The sequence below is a fragment of the Leucoraja erinacea genome, chromosome 16 (assembly GCF_028641065.1).
Source record: "Leucoraja erinacea ecotype New England chromosome 16, Leri_hhj_1, whole genome shotgun sequence".
In the NCBI taxonomy this organism is placed as follows: Eukaryota; Metazoa; Chordata; class Chondrichthyes; order Rajiformes; family Rajidae; genus Leucoraja; species Leucoraja erinaceus.
The window spans coordinates 18,689,466-18,706,704 of NC_073392.1; the positions used below are offsets into that span (position 1 = coordinate 18,689,466).

The window sequence follows — 17,239 nt, forward strand, 5'->3', positions numbered from 1 at the left end:
TTTTTAATAATTTTGAAATATGACTGGGAAGTTACTAAAAAGAAATGTTACTGCGGGCGAATAAGCAAGCCATGCATGTTGAATCAAAGAGATCTTCATTGTCAAAACAAAGAGAACAACACACATGCGAATGGGGGAAGGTTGACCCGGGGTTCATTATATATACTAGGGCACACCCCAGACCACTCCTTCCCACCATTATCTAGTCATGTGACCCTACCTCCGACTGCCGAGGGTTCGCATAGTAAGTGGCCTAACCACCAGGTGGCGCCACAATATGTTCTCCCAACAGTGCCTCGTCCTCTAATTCCAATTGCCATTGCAAATGTAACGATACGAGATTTGTTTTGTTTGTTATCTTTGCTTGTGAAGACATTTTTAATAAGTACATCTTCCTATTTTTACATGAGAAGACTCCAAATCTGTTCAGAGCAATGTAAACTGATGAAGTAATTAAGATCACAGACCCTTCTTGTCAGGCATTCTGTGCTGGCAAATACAAGTATCAATGGCTTGTAAGAAAATAAATATTCCGATAACACTGCACAGCACCTTTCGTAATCTCGAGATCTCTTAAAATGCTTTGCATCAAACGCATTACTTCTAATCAAATGTTTTAATGTAAGGGAGCACAACAAAAAAGCAATGACTAAATTCTAAGAATATCGGCGAACACAAACAAGTTGTTTTCCTTCCATCCACCTGGAAGGGCACACGGACCTCAGTTCACTGAAAAGATGCTACTTCCAATTATGCATGAATGCCTAAATACTGTTCCGGAGCATCTATATATATATATATATATATGGTCAAGTCCCTAGAGTTATTTTTTTTCTGATTAATTATCATATCCTATAGTAACATAAGAGAAGATTCAGGTCACCATTGAGTCAGTGAGTAATACAGCACGGAAACAGGCCCTTCAACCGAACATATCCCTGCCAACCAAGATGTTCCATCTCCATTAGTTCCACCTGCCCCCATTTGGCCCACATCTCGCTAAACCTTCCCCATCCATGTACCTGTCCAAATGTATTTTAAATATTGTTATAGTACCTGCCACAAGTACCTCCCTTGGCAGCCTGTTCTATATAGCCATCACACTCAGTATGAAAAAAAGTTGCCCCTCAGGTTCCTATTAAATTTTTCCCCTCTCCCCTTAAACCTATTTTTCGATTTCCCTACTCTGGGTAAATGACGCTGTGCACTCACCCTATCTATTCCCCTCAAGATTTCATACACCTCTGTAAAACCACCCTGCAACCACCTGTGCTCCAAGGAATAAAATCCTAGTCTGCCCATCTCCCTATATCCCAGCCACTCAAGTCCTGGCAATACCCTGGCAAATCTCTGCACTCTTTCCTGCTTAACAACTTCAGGTACAAGCCAGTTCCAAGCGAGCAATCACATTTCCCCCTCCATATTTCCCTATGGTCGATCAATTCCCTTTTAGATTACTTTTGCAATTAATCTACTCAAACCAGTAATTCCAATAGCAAGTGGACTTGGAGCGCAGGAGGCTGAGAGGTTTCATTGGAGTGCAGGAGGATGAGAGGTGATCTTATAGAGGTGTATAAGATCATGAGGGGAATAGATAGGGTGAATGCACTGATCTTTTACCCAGAAGATATAGGTTTAAGATGAGAGGGGAAAGATTTAATAGGAACCTGAGGGGCAGTTTTTTCACACAGAAGATGGTGGGTATGTGGAACAGGCTGCCAGGGGAGGTAGTTGAGGCAGATACTTAAAACAACATAAAAGACATTTGGACAGGTAATGGATAGGAACGGTTTAGAGGGATATGGCCCGACATTTATTCGATGAGCTATAATCTGCCTGCTGTTTTCCCTCACTTTAAGTAAGGGTTTAGGAATACCAGTAAATGTGGAACAGAGCCAGTGTTGCAGGATGCAACATGAGCTGTCAGCAATTATCTAAGGCTCTGTCTTGAGTTTTAAACATTAAGCAAGTTAATAGAGAATCTTTCAAAATAACCTAGTCTGTAAGAAATGTGAAAGATATTGGGAAAATAACCCGTTGTTCACTGGAAGATGGTTATAATTCAACCTTTTGCTCATTCCCATGCCACCTGCCCCCAAGATCAGTCGGAACCTTTTAGCCCCTTAACAACCAGCGGGTAGTTGGGGGTCGACGATTGGATCAAGCCGGGCCAGGAGAAGCCATTCATGGAGCTTGTACGGGACAGAGAGGAGTGAGATGGGCCGATAGTTCCTTGGGTCGTCCGCAGGCTTGTTTGGCAATGACGGTGGCTTTCCGCCAGATCTTCGGAATGGACTGACCAATGAGGCAAGAGGAGTAGAACTCACGGAGCCAGACCAGGCATTTAGGACCGCAGTGTTTCAGGAATTTTGGGGGGATGTTATCAGGACCCTGGGCTTTTCTGCATTTCAATTGTGAGATGGCAGAAGACAGGAATGGGGTATTGATTGGGGATGATCAGCCATGATCACATTGAATGGCGGTGCTGGCTCGAAGGGCCAAAATGGCCTACTCCTGCATTTATTGTCTATTGTCTATAGTTCTGCAGAGGAAAATGGCGCTGACAGGAGCCCATCAGCACCAGGAGCTTTCCAAAGATTATTGGGCTCCTGTTTGAGAGAACGAGTATGAATCTTGTCCGCGTCTTTGAAGTGGTGGTTGGCCAGGAGCTGGTGGGCGATGGAGTTGGCCATGACAGGGCAATGCTTTGGGCGGGTACTTCGACCGGTGATGCGAACTAAGGTCTTCCAAGCCACCCTACTGGAGTGTGTGAAGTCGATTGTCTCCTGTCTGTCTCTTCCCACCGCACTCTGCGCTTCTTGTCGAGGCAGTTTGTCAGCTCTGTGGCCTTGGAGGCAGCCTTTTCGCCAAGTTCAGCGTACAGGAATGCGTCGTAGCATGCGTCACACTCTTTGTCCCATGTGGGGATGTACTAGTGATGATAGCCACGAGGAATGGAACTCTTCGCTGCCCTGATAAGGTTTGCAGAAGGCTGAGTAGGCTTTGTCCAGATTGGTGGAGGTGGGGGTGGGAAGGCTGTCAATCTAGAAGTCCACCAGACTAGTGAACTGGTCCCACCTGGCCTTGCGGAACTTCCATCTCTTCGCAGGTTTTGTTGGGACTGGCTCGATGGGGTTGTCCGGGATAATTAGAGATGGATGATGTCGTGATTTCGGGAAGTGATCCAGGATGATACAGTGTGGGGATGGTCCATTCAGGTTTGCAAAAGCCAAGTCAGGGTTGGTAGTGGTGTTCCACCTGCCAGAGCAGAAGCTGTCCGGTTGTTTTGGGTCGTACAGGAGTTGAGCGGCAGGAGCTAAGGCCCAGTCATCTAGTGCAGCACTATCTGGATTAGTTAAACGGTAGCCCCAGGTGGTGCTGTGGCAGTTAAAGTCTCCGGCGTACATGCAGGGCGAACCAAAGGCAGGGATGGAGTCTTTGTGGACCTTGGTAAAAGGTGGCTTGTATACATTGATGAACATGACACCTTCGACTTGCGTTGCCGCTCATTCCACATCGATGTCAGGAGGGGATTGCTTTCCATTTTGCTGTGTTCCTTACAAAAGTGGCAATGCCATGGGGGTCTTACTTGGATGACCTGAAATTAAAGCATATAATTAGTTAGTTACCTAATTGTAGCTAATTACAAAATTCAATTACTAGATCTACGGTGTAGGCAGGCCAGGGTATAACCAGGGATCTTCAGATGGGAGCTATCACTTTTGTGAGTCTCTTGGAACAGGATTGCAATGACTGTAGCAGATGTTCAATGATGGTGGGATGAAGGGCCTGTTTCCGCGCTGTATCTCTAGGGTAGGGGAATCGAGAACCAGAAGTCATAGGTGAGATATCTAACAGGATCCGGAGAAGTAGCTTTTTTACTCAGAGGGAGGGTATATCTGTATCTTCAGTCTAAAGTCTAAAGATGTTCTGTTGAAAATACTGCTGCTTGAAAACAGAGGTGTCAAGCTGACAGGGTTCAAAAGCCGTGCTGGCTTGATAATGTGGTGGCTGAGGCTTGTCAGATCAGTGACTTTTGATAGTTTGTTCTGAAAGACGCAGATGCCATTCACAGCAACTTCAAACAGTGCTTCCCGTTGATAAGCATCTACACTCACTTATGTGAAATGCATCCAGTTCAGAGAGCATGCCAGGAGTGACATGCACACAGGAGGTGCGGAAATGGAAATTTAAACTAGCAAAAAATGACATATTTATAGAAACTCTTTTTTATACTTGTTTCTTTATACTTCTTTACACAAATCACAATACCTAACTTGAATTGTTTTGTATTAAGGTGAGCTATACATTAGCTCTGTATTAATTCATCTTCTTCTTCTTCTTGCGTATGGCGTGCACAGCCTAAAGTTGTAGATCAAGGGTAGTCATCCAGGCTTTTCCCAGGATAATAATAAATAATAATAATGGATGGGATTTATATAGCGCCTTTCTAATACTCAAGGCGCTTTACATCGCATTATTCATTCACTCCTCAGTCACACTCAGTGGTGGTGAGCTACTTCTGTAGCCACAGCTGCCCTGGGGCAGACTGACGGATGCGTGGCTGCTAATGGCCCCTCCGACCACCACCAGTCACTCACACACATTCACACGCAGGCAGAGGTGGGTGAAGTGTCTTCCCCAAGGACACAATGACAGTATGCACTCCAAACGGGATTCGAACCGGCTACCATCCGGTTGCCAGCCAAACACTTAGCCCATTGCGCCATCTGTCGTCCCAGGATGGCTTTGATGCCACCAGGGAAAAGCCTCAGTGGGCAGTCATTCACGATGTGTGGGATGGTCTGGTCTGGATGTCCGCAGTCGCAAGCTGGGCTGTCTGTCATCCCCCACTTATGCAGGCGATGGGCTGTTCTTGCATGCAGGGTGCGGATTCTGTTCAGGGTTAGCCATTGCTTGCGATGGATGTCAAAACCCATTGGTTTCACTGTGGAGTCTGTGATGTTGGTGTTGGCATCTTTCCAGGCTCTGTGCCACTCAGACTTCAGTCAAAGTCTTCCAGGGATTTAACAGAAGACCAGAAGGGTTTGCGGGACTTCAGGCACATGTTGGGCAGATTGTTCAAGTCAGCATGGATGGGAAGGTCAGGGTTAGCCTCGATGGTGCACCAATCTTTCAACATCTTCTCACTTCTGCGTATGCTGGGAGGGCCGATATGGGAGAGGCCAGGGAGCCACTGCAAAGGTGTTGACTTAAGCGTCCCTGTGCTGACCCGCATTGCAGAGTTAAGGACAGTGTCAACTCATTTGGTGTGGCAGCTATTGGCAAGCTGTTGAGCAAAACTTGGCTGTTGAGTAGACTAGGGCTAAGCTTGCAGTACGGAGTGTGTGTGCAGTGGATCCCCAGCTGTTGCCTGATGTTGACCCTTGCTTTCAGTTTATCAGCCACCCTCTTCAGGTGTTCACGATAGGTGAGGGTGCGATCCAGAGTGACTCCGAGGTACTTGGGGAAGTCTTCGTTCTTCACCGGCTTACCACATAAGGACAGTCAGAGCTTTACATTGGGAGCCGATTGCTGAGGTGAAAGGCAGTGACCGTTTATGATTGAATTATATTCAGTTCATAATTCAATTATACTTAATTGTTGCATGCTTTATTTTGCATACAACCCGGTAAAATCATACAACAAACCTCATAAGAGTCGCCACGTTTCTGGTGCTGACAAAGTTACGAGAGTTCACCGAATAGCTTCTTGCTTCTTGCAGTTAAATATTTTTTTGAAATAGAGCATCTTACAATTTGCACTACATATAATAATTAGATTCTGAATCAAAATGGCTTTCATGACTGGTCAGAAGAATACATTTGCATAAATCAGGATATAATTTACATAATTAAAGTACGTAGGTGTTAAATCTGTGTCGTGGATCATTGGAATTATCAGTTTCTATCTTCTCCGGTACAGCTCTGAATTTAAGATTCTCACATGATGGAAGTGGAACAATGGGGTTAGTGGGATACCCTTCCTCTGTATTGCTCCCTTATTGTCAGCTGTGGGGCATCGTGACAATAGGAGGGATGGGGAGGTGAGAGAGGAGCAGTGATTTGCATTCAAAAGTCATCACTAACTTTCAGTAAAGAATGTACTGCAATTATGGTAGAGAATTTGACATTTGGTCAACCTTGCCTTCTCACAGAACTCTATGCACAGCATAGTTGACTTGGAGATTGACCAAACATGCCTTACAGTCATAGTCATACAACAGGGAAACAGGCCCTTCAGCCCAATTCTTCCTTGCCGACCAAGATGCCCCATCTAAACTAGGTCCAATTTGCCTTCATTAGGCGCATATCTCTGTAAACTTCTCCTATGCTTGTACCTGTCCTGGTGTATTTTAAATGCTACATTGTACCTGCCTCAACTACCTCTGGCAGCTCATTCTATATACCCACCCTCCCTCTGATTAAAAACGTTACTTCGCAGGTTCCTATTAGATATTTACCCTCTCATCTATGTCTTCTGGTTCTTGATCCCCCTACCCTGGGTTAAATACTCTGTGCATTCACCCTGTCTATGACCCTCATGATTTTATACACCTCTATAAGATCACCCCTTATCCTCCTGAACTCCAAGTAATAAAGTCCTAGCTTGGCCAATCTCTCGCTAAGCTCAGGTGCTCAAGTCCTGGCAACATCCCTGTAAATGTTCTCTGCACTCTTTCCAACTTAATGACATTCTTCCTACAGCAAGGTGACCAGAAGTGAAACAATACTCATCAACATCATGTACAAAATGCAGCCTTACCCACATCTTGTACAACTGTAACATAACATCGCAACTTCTACATTCAATAGCCTGGCCGATGAAGGCCAGTGTACCATAAGCCTCCTTTGCCATCTTACCTTCTATCCTATATCTGCGCACTGTGGATGACTTGATTGTATTCATGTATAGCCTTTTCTTAGCACGCAAACAAAAGCTTTTCACTGTACCACAGCCCATTGACAGTAATAAAGTAAACTAAACTATCTGCCCATGATGCCATTTTCATCCTCAGCCAAATCCTATTTTATAATTTGACAAATCATTCCATTGGTTCAGAGATGTCTAGATACAAAGGCGACTGATACTATTTCAAAACTTTGTAACAGTGAGAGCGGAGACAGTACCAGAACATTGCCAAATAGTTCCAGAACATCTTGACATGCTGTGGACATTAACAATTTATGCAGCACATTTGGCACCTGAAGCAAGTTAGATTAGAGACACAAGAGACTGCAGTTGTTGGAGGGTAAAAGAAACTGCTGAAGAAACGCAAGCCAGGCATCAGTGGAGATCCTGCATCACCACCGCACTGATTCCAAACGTTGTTTCACAGTCTGATGGCTATAGGGAAGAAACTGTTCCTGAACCTGTACGTTATAGTTTTCAGGCTCTTATATCTTCTTCCCGGTGGCAGGAGTGAAATGTGTGTGTGGCCACGGCCAGGGAGGTGTGGGTCGCTGATGATGTAGGCTGCCTTATTGAGGCAAAGGTGGCAGTAATGATATTCTATCACTCTCCACAAAATCCCTGCCTTCCCCTTGAGAATAATCCTACCAACTATGTTTATTTCCTGATCGGCATGATCCAGCTTTCCTCATTGTGCTCACAAATTATCACCCAGTATTTTGCTAGCAGCAGTTCCCTTTGTAAGTACACCGACTGCATGAATAAGTACATCAGGGAGCAGACTGGCTGATTCTGTTTAGGTTGTTTCAGATACCTTCACAAGATTATTTAATATTTGTATCAATAGATAAAGCTGCATTTAGCAAAACTGACAGTTTATATTGCCAAAAATAAATAACATAACCCTCATGGGCAGGGTTTAAATGGGATTAATTTGAGGGACATTGTGCACGGTGGGTGTCAGAAGCAACTACTCTAATAGCTAAGCTCTCTAGCAAACCTGTTCAGTCACTGCCCGTGGCATTAGTTTGCATTGCATTCTGCCATTTGCCTTCAAACCTATAGGAAATAATATTTTCCAAAAAAACGGAATAACGATACAACAGCAGGGAGCTCTGTTCTATTTTCCTCATCTCTATCCTGAACTGGTATTCCTTGTAGCACAGAACCTTTGTTAGCTGGCATATGCCTATCTTGACAGGTGGCAGTTATTCTAATAAAAATTACATTGGGAAATAAGAATAAAGATTATATAATAAGGACAGAAGAGGATATGGATAGAAAAGAACTGCAGATACTGATTTATACGGAAGATAGACACAAAGAGCTGGAGTAACAGCGGCTCAGGCAGTATCTCTGAAGAAAAAGGATGGGTGACGTTCTGGGTCGGGACCCTTCGTCAGGGTCTTTCTGAAGAAGGGTCCTGATCCGAAACATCACCCATCTTTTTTCTCCAGAGAGTATATGGACTCTGAAGAAGAGGTCTGGTAGAGCCACCATGAATCTAACCAGCTGTATGCAACGCTACACTTGGTGAGCTTGCCACATGGAAGTTCCTGTCAAATGTTGAGTAGCTCTGAGATGCAGCCCAGTTATTACAGAATGGTGAACTGTACTAAAAGGTTTCTGGTGCAGCGGATGTTATGATGCCTATTTAAATCCGACTGGCATTCCAGAATGAGTTCACTCACTGTGCATTCAATTTGCTTCTCTGCAGACGGGACCGGCCTCAGGGAAAGACAAGGTGAAGAAGGGCGGATCCTACATGTGTCACGAGGTAACGTTTGAGTATCGTATAACGCAATTACAGAATAAAAAGCTCGGACAAATTTGACTCAAAATAATAGAAACTTAGGTTAATGCACAGTATCTCAGATTGCGTCTAGATGCAGAACAGAAAGACAGGATAATGTTCCACGGAAGGAGCCTTGATTGCAATTGACCTGCTCTCTAGTGGAACCTTTTGAGAGAACTGACTTAATTGGCGAGAGAATGAGCAGCAGTTAAAAGGAAAACAGCTAAAGAAGGCAGAAACTAACTAGATTTAATGATTTGCAAATAGATGCAAAATACTGGAAAAATATATAAGTTACTGACCCGTTCTCACAAAGGACAGTGAAATGTCAATTTGGAAAATAGCGGAATGTGGCTGAGAGCTTCCTATTTCTCTTCAGTAAGTTCATAGCCAGTTCTGGTCACCCTTCTTTCAGAAAGATGTCATTAAACTAGAAAGTGTGCAGAAACGATTTACAAGATGTTGCCCTGGTTCAAGAGACTGAATTATAGTTTTTATTTCTTTATCTGTCTATCTTATTTATTTAATCATTTATTTATCTATCTTTATCTTACTTTATTTATTTTTTTCGTGTTATTGGTATCCCCTCGTTTAGCCATTTCGGCCGGCCCTCCACTTTTTTAGTCCTTATTGTGGCCTCGTTGTCGGCGCTGGTGGGTGGGCCCCCTCCCCCCCCTCGAGCTGGAAGCCATCTCTCTCGCTCGGCCTCTATCCCTCTCCCCCCCCACTGCTTTTGATTTTATATTAATGTTAGGATTCTTTATCCCTCAGAGTCGCTCAGAGGGCCTGGCATTCGGGCCCATGGCGTCCCGGGCAGGATGCGTGGGAGATTGGAACTGCATGATTTTAGTGAATGTAAAACAAGCTCAAAGAGCTGAGGACAGGCAGCCTCAGTTTCTGTAACTCAGAAATAGGCAAAGGTGAAATAGACGTTTCGGGTCGAGACTCTTCTGCACTCATGTTTTTATTATGTTCATATGAAGTGCAAAAAGCGTTAAGAGCTGCTTTTTTTTGGGACGATTAAGCCAGTAAATTATCACCTTTCATTTGTGAATGAGTGGATCTGAACGACTTCACCAGAATGCCTACTATTCAGAGGCAGCCCGACTGTGCTGCTCTCTCACAATGAACTGTATTTTCCTGAATGCTATTTTTAGAAGTGCTGTTTTTCACACTTTGCTGTTCACCCACGGATTTAGCTCAGTTGCAGTTTCAATCTAATAAATATTTTGCTTTTCTTGCCTCCTCAAAGATAACCTTCTTCCCCTGGTACACAGTTGCCCACAACGGGTCATTAGTACGGGGCAACTAATTTGACGCCTCCTGATTGCGCTCCAGAGGGGTGACAGTGGAGATTTCCTTCTTAGTCCAGTTTAGTTTGGACATACAGTGCGTACACAGGCCCTTTGACACACCGAGTCTTCGCCGACCAGTGATCCCCATTACACTAACACTATCCTGCACATATTAGGAACATTTTACAATTTTCCCAAGTCAATTAGCTTACAAACCGTAGATAGACACAAAACTGTCAGAGTGGTCAGTTACCTGAAATGTCAACATGCTCTTGGTGCTGTATTTGAAATTCTACCCCCAATCCAATTATAATTTGGATTGTAATAGAAATTTGAAAATGCACCAACCTCATTTATGTTTGTCAAAAAATGATAAAGGTAAAGATATTGCTTTGGGAGAAAGATCAGAAGCAGGGAATAAATTATCTCATACAGTTTATATTACTGTGGTCTAAACAGGCATCAGGCAATCAGATGTAAACTGCTAGCTTTGCAAAATGGATTATTTAATATGAGCAGCAAATTAAATTTGTTAGAAATTTAAACCAATTTGGAGCCTCAGGTGGGGATAGGCACTTAAAATCTTGTTGGCTTAAATGTGGGAATGTGGAACTGTGAGAATCTGAAAATCACATGATTCCGCCCATGCAGCATGCAATATTAGTTAATGTTAGTAAGTAAAGAGGTCAAATAATAATCCACAGGAAGAAGGTAGGTATGAAAGAAACTATTAAAGTCAGTTGCAACCTGGTCATAAGTAAGAGGAGCTGAATTAGACCATTCGGCCCATCATGTCTGCTCCGCCGTTCAATCATGGCTGATCCATCTATCCCTCCTAATCCCATTCTCTTGCCTTCTCTCCTTAACCCCTGACAGCTCAACTATTCAAGAATCTATCTGCCTTAAAAATATCCATTGCTTTGGCCTGCCACAGCCTTCGGTGGCAAAGAATTCCACAGATTCATCACCCTCTGACTAAAGAAATTCCTTTCATCTCCTTCCTAAAGGATCTTCCTTTAATTCTGAGGCTATGACCTCCCACTCATGGAAACATCCTCCCACATCCACTCTATCCAAGCCTTTCACTTTGTCTTACACTTTTACATGAGCCACATCCCCAGTTAGAGAGCAGTCACCTGTCCTCCCTTGGGTACTGTTGATATTCAGCCTTTTGAACAGACCAATAAATTGTAAAGCACTAATTCCCCAGCTATCCTTTGCTAAGATTGATATTCATGGCAAAGGCTGCAATCAGTTAGATGTCCCAAAATGGAGTTACCTTTGTGCCAATCGGATTGAAATGCCTTTCCTAATTTGAGGAAGAACATCCTTGTGATTGAGGCAGTGCAGCGTAGGTTCATGAGATTGATCCCTGTGATGGCGGGACTGTCATATGAGGAAAGATTGAGAAGACTAGGCTTATATTCACTGGAGTTTAGAAGGATGAAAGGATATCTTATAAAAACATATAAAATTATAAAAGGACTGGACAAGCTCGATGCAGGAAAAATGTTCCCAATGTTGGGCGAGTCCAGAGCCAAGGGCCACAGTCTTAGAATAAAGGGGAGGCCATTTAAGACTGAGGTGAGAAAAAACTTTTTCATCCAGAGAGTTGTGAATTTGTGGAATTCCCTGCCACAGAGGGCATTCAGTGGAGGTCAAATCACTGGATGGATTTAAGAGAGAGTTAGATAGAGCTCTAGGGGCTAGTGAAATCAAGGGATATGGGGAGAAGGTAGGCACGGGTTATTGATTGGGGACGATCAGCCATGATCAAAATGAATGGCGGTGCTGGCTCGAAGGGCCGAATGGCCTCCTCCTGCACCTATTTTCAATTTTTATATGTTTCATATTTCAACTCACCTTCCATATCTGTGATTATCTGGCAACATTATCCTATTTATTTTACCAAATTTACACAAACTGGTCTCTATTATGCTCCAAACTTTAATGTTCAATCAAATTTAGGGGGTGGCACAGTAGCACAATGAGAGAGCTACTTTCTCACAGTGCCAGGGACCGGGTTCGATCATGACTGCAAGTCGCTGACTGTACGGAGATTGTATGTCCTCCCTGTGACCGTGTGGGTTTTCTCTGGGCGCTCCGGTTTCCTCCTACATTCTGAAGACGTGAAGGTTTCTAGGTTAATTAGCTTCTGTAAATTGTCCCTTGTGTGTAGGATAGGACTAGTGTATGGGTGATTGCTGGTCGGCGTGGACTTGGTGGGCAGAAGGGCCTGTTTATATTCTGTATCTCTAAAACTAAAATTAATATCTTAAAATAATTCACATTTTAATAGTGATGCATGCACCGATGAATATATTTTTGGGATCTTATCATAAAGCCTACTTTGCTGAGTACAATATTTGCATGAGATGAACACTAAGAATCAGCTAATGTTAATTATTTGCCTTTTGCCTTTTCATTTTAAAATTGTTTACCGTCCGCTCCAAACCATGAGGTTTAGCAGGCAAGGTGCTTTGGTAGTGATTTTCCAATGCCTGTGGATCCCAAGTCTTTACATACAAAGGAACAGACCTTGCATTATGAAACTTTCCCCATTGCCCAAAATTGTGGATAGTGGAGACTGCAGAGGAATAGTTCGACAGTAGACTGGTGGCACGGAAGTCGTTTTGTGGAGCATGGATCACAGGGAAAGGAGGAAGAGCATTGGTGGTGGGGAAACAGAGGAGAAGAACAAAAGATCAGTGGGGTAGAAAAGGATAAGCAATGAGGAGGGAGAAGAGCAGAGGCCAATGGGAATCTCCAGATCACAGCAACCTCTCAGAAATGTTAGGTAGAACTGCTAGTAACACCGCAGCATAAATAGTTATGTTACGCACAATTGATTTGCAAACCATTCTCAGCGATCTCCATGTGCATGAACATCATGCTCACACAGAAGCCACACCTTTTCACACAGAAGCCAATTTCCATGCGCTGAGCTCATGCACCAGGTTTTTAAATAATTCCATTGTGTGGCACACAAACCATTGCACCATGTGATGGGATTTCTGGACCACATCACAATAGTTCCTGTAAGCTTGGAAAAATCACGGCATGTAACGCGGCAGCTGGGGAAGGGACCCGGGGCTCAGATCACCGGCCTGACGAGGCAAACAAAATGTGAAATTGTTGCAAATTGGCCAGCTGAGCAAGTACTGGACATCAGAAAGCAATGAAAAGTGGAGACCAGTTTTAAACGCAGAGGCAAAAGGAAAATAATTAGCAATAGCTGGTTTTCAATGAGGTCAGTGCATTGTCGTAACTAAGTACAGGAAGTCGCCAGGTAAAGATAGGGTTCTGTCCTGAAAATTGCACATAATTGAACTGTTCGACAGTCAGAAGTTAACAAAAGATTTGTGGGAGAGAATCATAGAAACAGCATCGCTGACACAGTGAGCAAGCAAGCAAGTCTGCTCAGTGCTCCCAGTTTTACTCAACTGGAAATAACCCCAAATTGTATATGAGGGGAGAAGGAACATATAAAAAATCCCATTCCCACCTAGCAGAAGATGCCAGCTGCTCTGAGCAGCCAGCAAATCCATCCTCATCCATCCCACCAGTCTCCCAAACGCTCACTCGTACATACAGGGTGTCCATAATTTGGCTATTCCTAAGCCAGGGAGGACCTGTAGCTTATGTGTAATCAAATACATACAGTATGTAACATATTGTTCTTCCGTTGTGTCTAGCTCATGCAAATATTGCACTGAACAAAACAAGTATTCCTATGTGTGCAATTCTATTAAAATTTAAATTATTTTAATCTTTTGTTTGAACGTTACAATTTCAATTTGTAATAGAGAGCTCTGAACTGAAATAGACTATATTATTATTGCACTATATTTGTTATTTATTAAACTTTTTCTTTTTTTTTCTTTTTCCCCATTATGTACTATGTTTACATATTCACATATTCTGTTGTGCTGGAGCAAGTAAGAATTTCATTGTCCCATCCGAGACATATGACAATAAAACACTCTTGACTCTTGATAACAATCTTATTTGCATAATTTATGGAAAATAAAATCAATAACGTTGCCAGGTCATCACAGATGTATTAGGATTTATGACTGTCCTATCCAGATAGGCACAAAGGTCCCTCTATTTTGCAACATCTCTCCAATTTCACGCTGTGACAGGGATCATTCTTTATGATATTTCAAAAAAAGCTGGAGAATAAATTGCCATTGCCTTGACCAACGCTCACCCCGCAGTCGACTGCACAGAAATGCAAGATTTGGTCAGTTTTAACATGGTTGTTTGTAAGTCGTTGCCGAGGGCAAGTGGTTTTGCATGGGCTGCTAAGGTCTATTGCAGCTTCTGACTCAAGCTGAACAAAAGTGGGTCGTATTGTAGGTGGTGAAGAAAATTATGCCAAAAATTGCTACAGGACCTTGATCGGTTGGGCAGGTGGGCTGAGGAGTGGTTGATGGAATTTAATATGGAGAAATGTGAGGCGTTTCATTTTTGGATCACTAACATGGGCACAGGAAGATAGGGTGGTCCAAAAGGCTTTCATCACATTGGCATTCATAAGTCAGAGTACTGAGCACAGACGTTGGAAGGTCTGTCAAGCTGGAAAGAATGCAGAGAAGATTTACAAGGATGTTGCCAAGACTTGTGGGCCTGAGCTATAGGGAGAGGTTGAGTAGGCTGGGACTCTATGCCTTGGAGCGCAGGAGGATGTCGGGTGATCATATAGAGGTGTACAAAATCATGAAAGGAATAGATTAGGTAAACACACAGAGTCTCTTGCCTAGAATCGGGGAATCAAGAACCAGAGGACATAGGTTCAAGGTGAAGGGGGAGAGATTTAATAGGAACCTTTGGTTACACAAAGGGTGGTGTGTGTATAGAACAAGCTGCTGGTGGAGGTAGTTGAGGCAGGTACTATCGCAATGTTTAAGAACCATTTAGGTGCATCCATAGATAGGATAGGTTTAAGGGGATATGGGCCAAAAGCAGGCCGGTGGGACTAGTGTGGATGGGACATATGGTCGGCATGGACAAGTTGGGCTGCAGAGCCACATTGTATGACTCTATGACACTAAAAAATATGAAGTCCGGGGTGAGATGAGAGCTACTGCTCTTGACTTTAATATATCACCTGATTGAGTGAGGTATCAAGGACACATGATAAATCGGTGAAATCGGACAAGGTAAAAACCAATAAATGGGAGAGCAATTGCTTTGCACAGTGGAAGATGGTTGGTTGTGCAGATGGATTCCTCCTTTCTCAGCTTGGGACATTGCTGCAGGAGTCCCTCTTGTATTGTGCTGTGCTCAATCTAATTTAGTTGCCTCATCAATGGTCAATCATTCCAGGCTATGGTCAGAATTGGGGACGGTCACTGATATTTATGGAGGACACCACAGTGCAAGACTAGGGGTATTATGCAGAAGTAAACGGAGGAAGAGCCATTAAGCCATAGACCCACTGCCTGCTGTGATAGATGTTAATGAACCCATGCAACTGTTTCGAACCAGAGTAGCAAAGTTATCCCCAGGAAACTGGCCAAGAATTATCCATCGGCACCAAAATAGACCAATGAATGCATTATTACATTCCTACATACAAAGCTTTCCTTGCACAAGTTGGCTGCTGTGTTATCACATTGACTTATCACAAAGGTTCTTTATTGACTTAAAGCATCTGGGATTCATTCAGAACACACAATCTGTAATATAATTAGAAGTTCTTTGTTCTTTCACCCAGTATGCTGAAGCTGAAACCATAGCTCAACATCACTCTGTTTCGAGTATATTTGAAGGATAAAACTATTGAGTTAGGTTGTCTAGTTTATCGTCATGTGTACCGAGGTACAGTGAAAAAGTTTTTTTCTTGGGTGGCTGCAATGGAAAGACTACACATGATTGCAATCAAGCCGTCCACCGTGCACAGATGCAGGATAAAGGGAATAACGTTTAATGCAAGATAAAGTCCGATTAAAGATAGTCCGAGGGTCTTCAATGAGGTAGATGGCGGGTCAGGACCATTCTAGTTGGTGATAGGATGGTTCAGTTGCCTGATAACAGCTGGGAAGAAATTGTCCCTGAATCTGAATGTATTTGTTTTCACACTTCTGTACCTATTGCCTGAAGGGAGACGGGAGGAAAGGGATTGTCAGGGGTGAAATTATGCTGGTGGCCTTGCCGAGGCAGCATGAACTGTAAATGGGGTTCAATGGAAGGGAGTTTGGTTTGCGTGATGGTCTGGGCTGCGGCCACAATTCTCGGCAATTTCTTGCTGTCTTGGATGTTTGTAAACCTTGCTGTGATGCATCCTGATAAAATGCTTTTTACACTTGTAAAAAGCATTTGTAGAAGTTGGTGAGAGTTGTTGGGGACATGCCGAACTTCCTAAGCCTTCTAAGGAAGTGGAGGCATTGGTGTGCTTTCTTGGCTTTGATATGACTGGTCCAGGCCAGGTTGCTGGTGATATTTACCCTGAGGAACTTGAACCTATTTTGTTGTTCGCCGTAAACCGGCCAAACTTAAACAATTGAGTGTTTCAGTCACAAGCGTTTTCTTTCCTTCGCAATCTACTATTGCACCAAATACTTGGAAAAACTAAGCAGTGCCAAACTTCTTGAGATTTAAATGTCACATTAGCACAATGTGGAATTGTTATAGTGGTACATAGTTTAATTAACAATCTAATTTTCCAGCAATTAACTTTGCTCTTTTAAGTGCAGTTAAATATGTTGCTTTTGGCTGCAAGCCTTAACTGAAAGAAAATCCCACAAAAGTTTGCTTTTATTTTTAAATTATCACATCAGCCCAGCTTTAGATAGAAGTCTATTTGTAGCCTTAGCACGATAAGGGTCTGTGTTGGAAAAACTGACAGGAAACCAAGTGTTTAGCTGTGAAACAGAGACCGCGTTGCAGGGCGATATATTCCTGCACAGAGCTATTCAAATTAAATTTAAAATAATTGATCATTTGGATTATTTCCATTACGTTTATGACCTCTGACACTTATCTGGTAAGTTTATGCCTGATTTTGACTGATAGGTTCTGGTAGCTAAAATGATGGAAGTAGGAAAATTATACTCTTTATGTCTTTAAGCTGATTCAGTGCTGCAGAAGTGAAACCTTATTAACGTGTTAACTTCAAATACAATGATCATTTTAAATAGGAAAATGCAAAATATATATTTTGTAAAGCTGTGAATTTGTCACTTTATATCTGAAGGCACAGATAGTGTTTAACCAACTGAAAGTCACAACA

General features: G+C 43.0%; 1 protein-coding gene across 1 annotated transcript in view; it reads left to right on the forward strand.

The window, feature by feature from the left end:
• sumf1 (sulfatase modifying factor 1) overlaps positions 1-17,239 on the forward strand; it is a 92,856-nt gene that overhangs the window by 71,897 nt on the left and 3,720 nt on the right. The window contains exon 8 of the mRNA XM_055647747.1: positions 8,630-8,689. Within this exon, the coding sequence (XP_055503722.1) occupies positions 8,630-8,689 (60 nt within the window). The remainder of the gene's footprint in view (positions 1-8,629; positions 8,690-17,239) is intronic.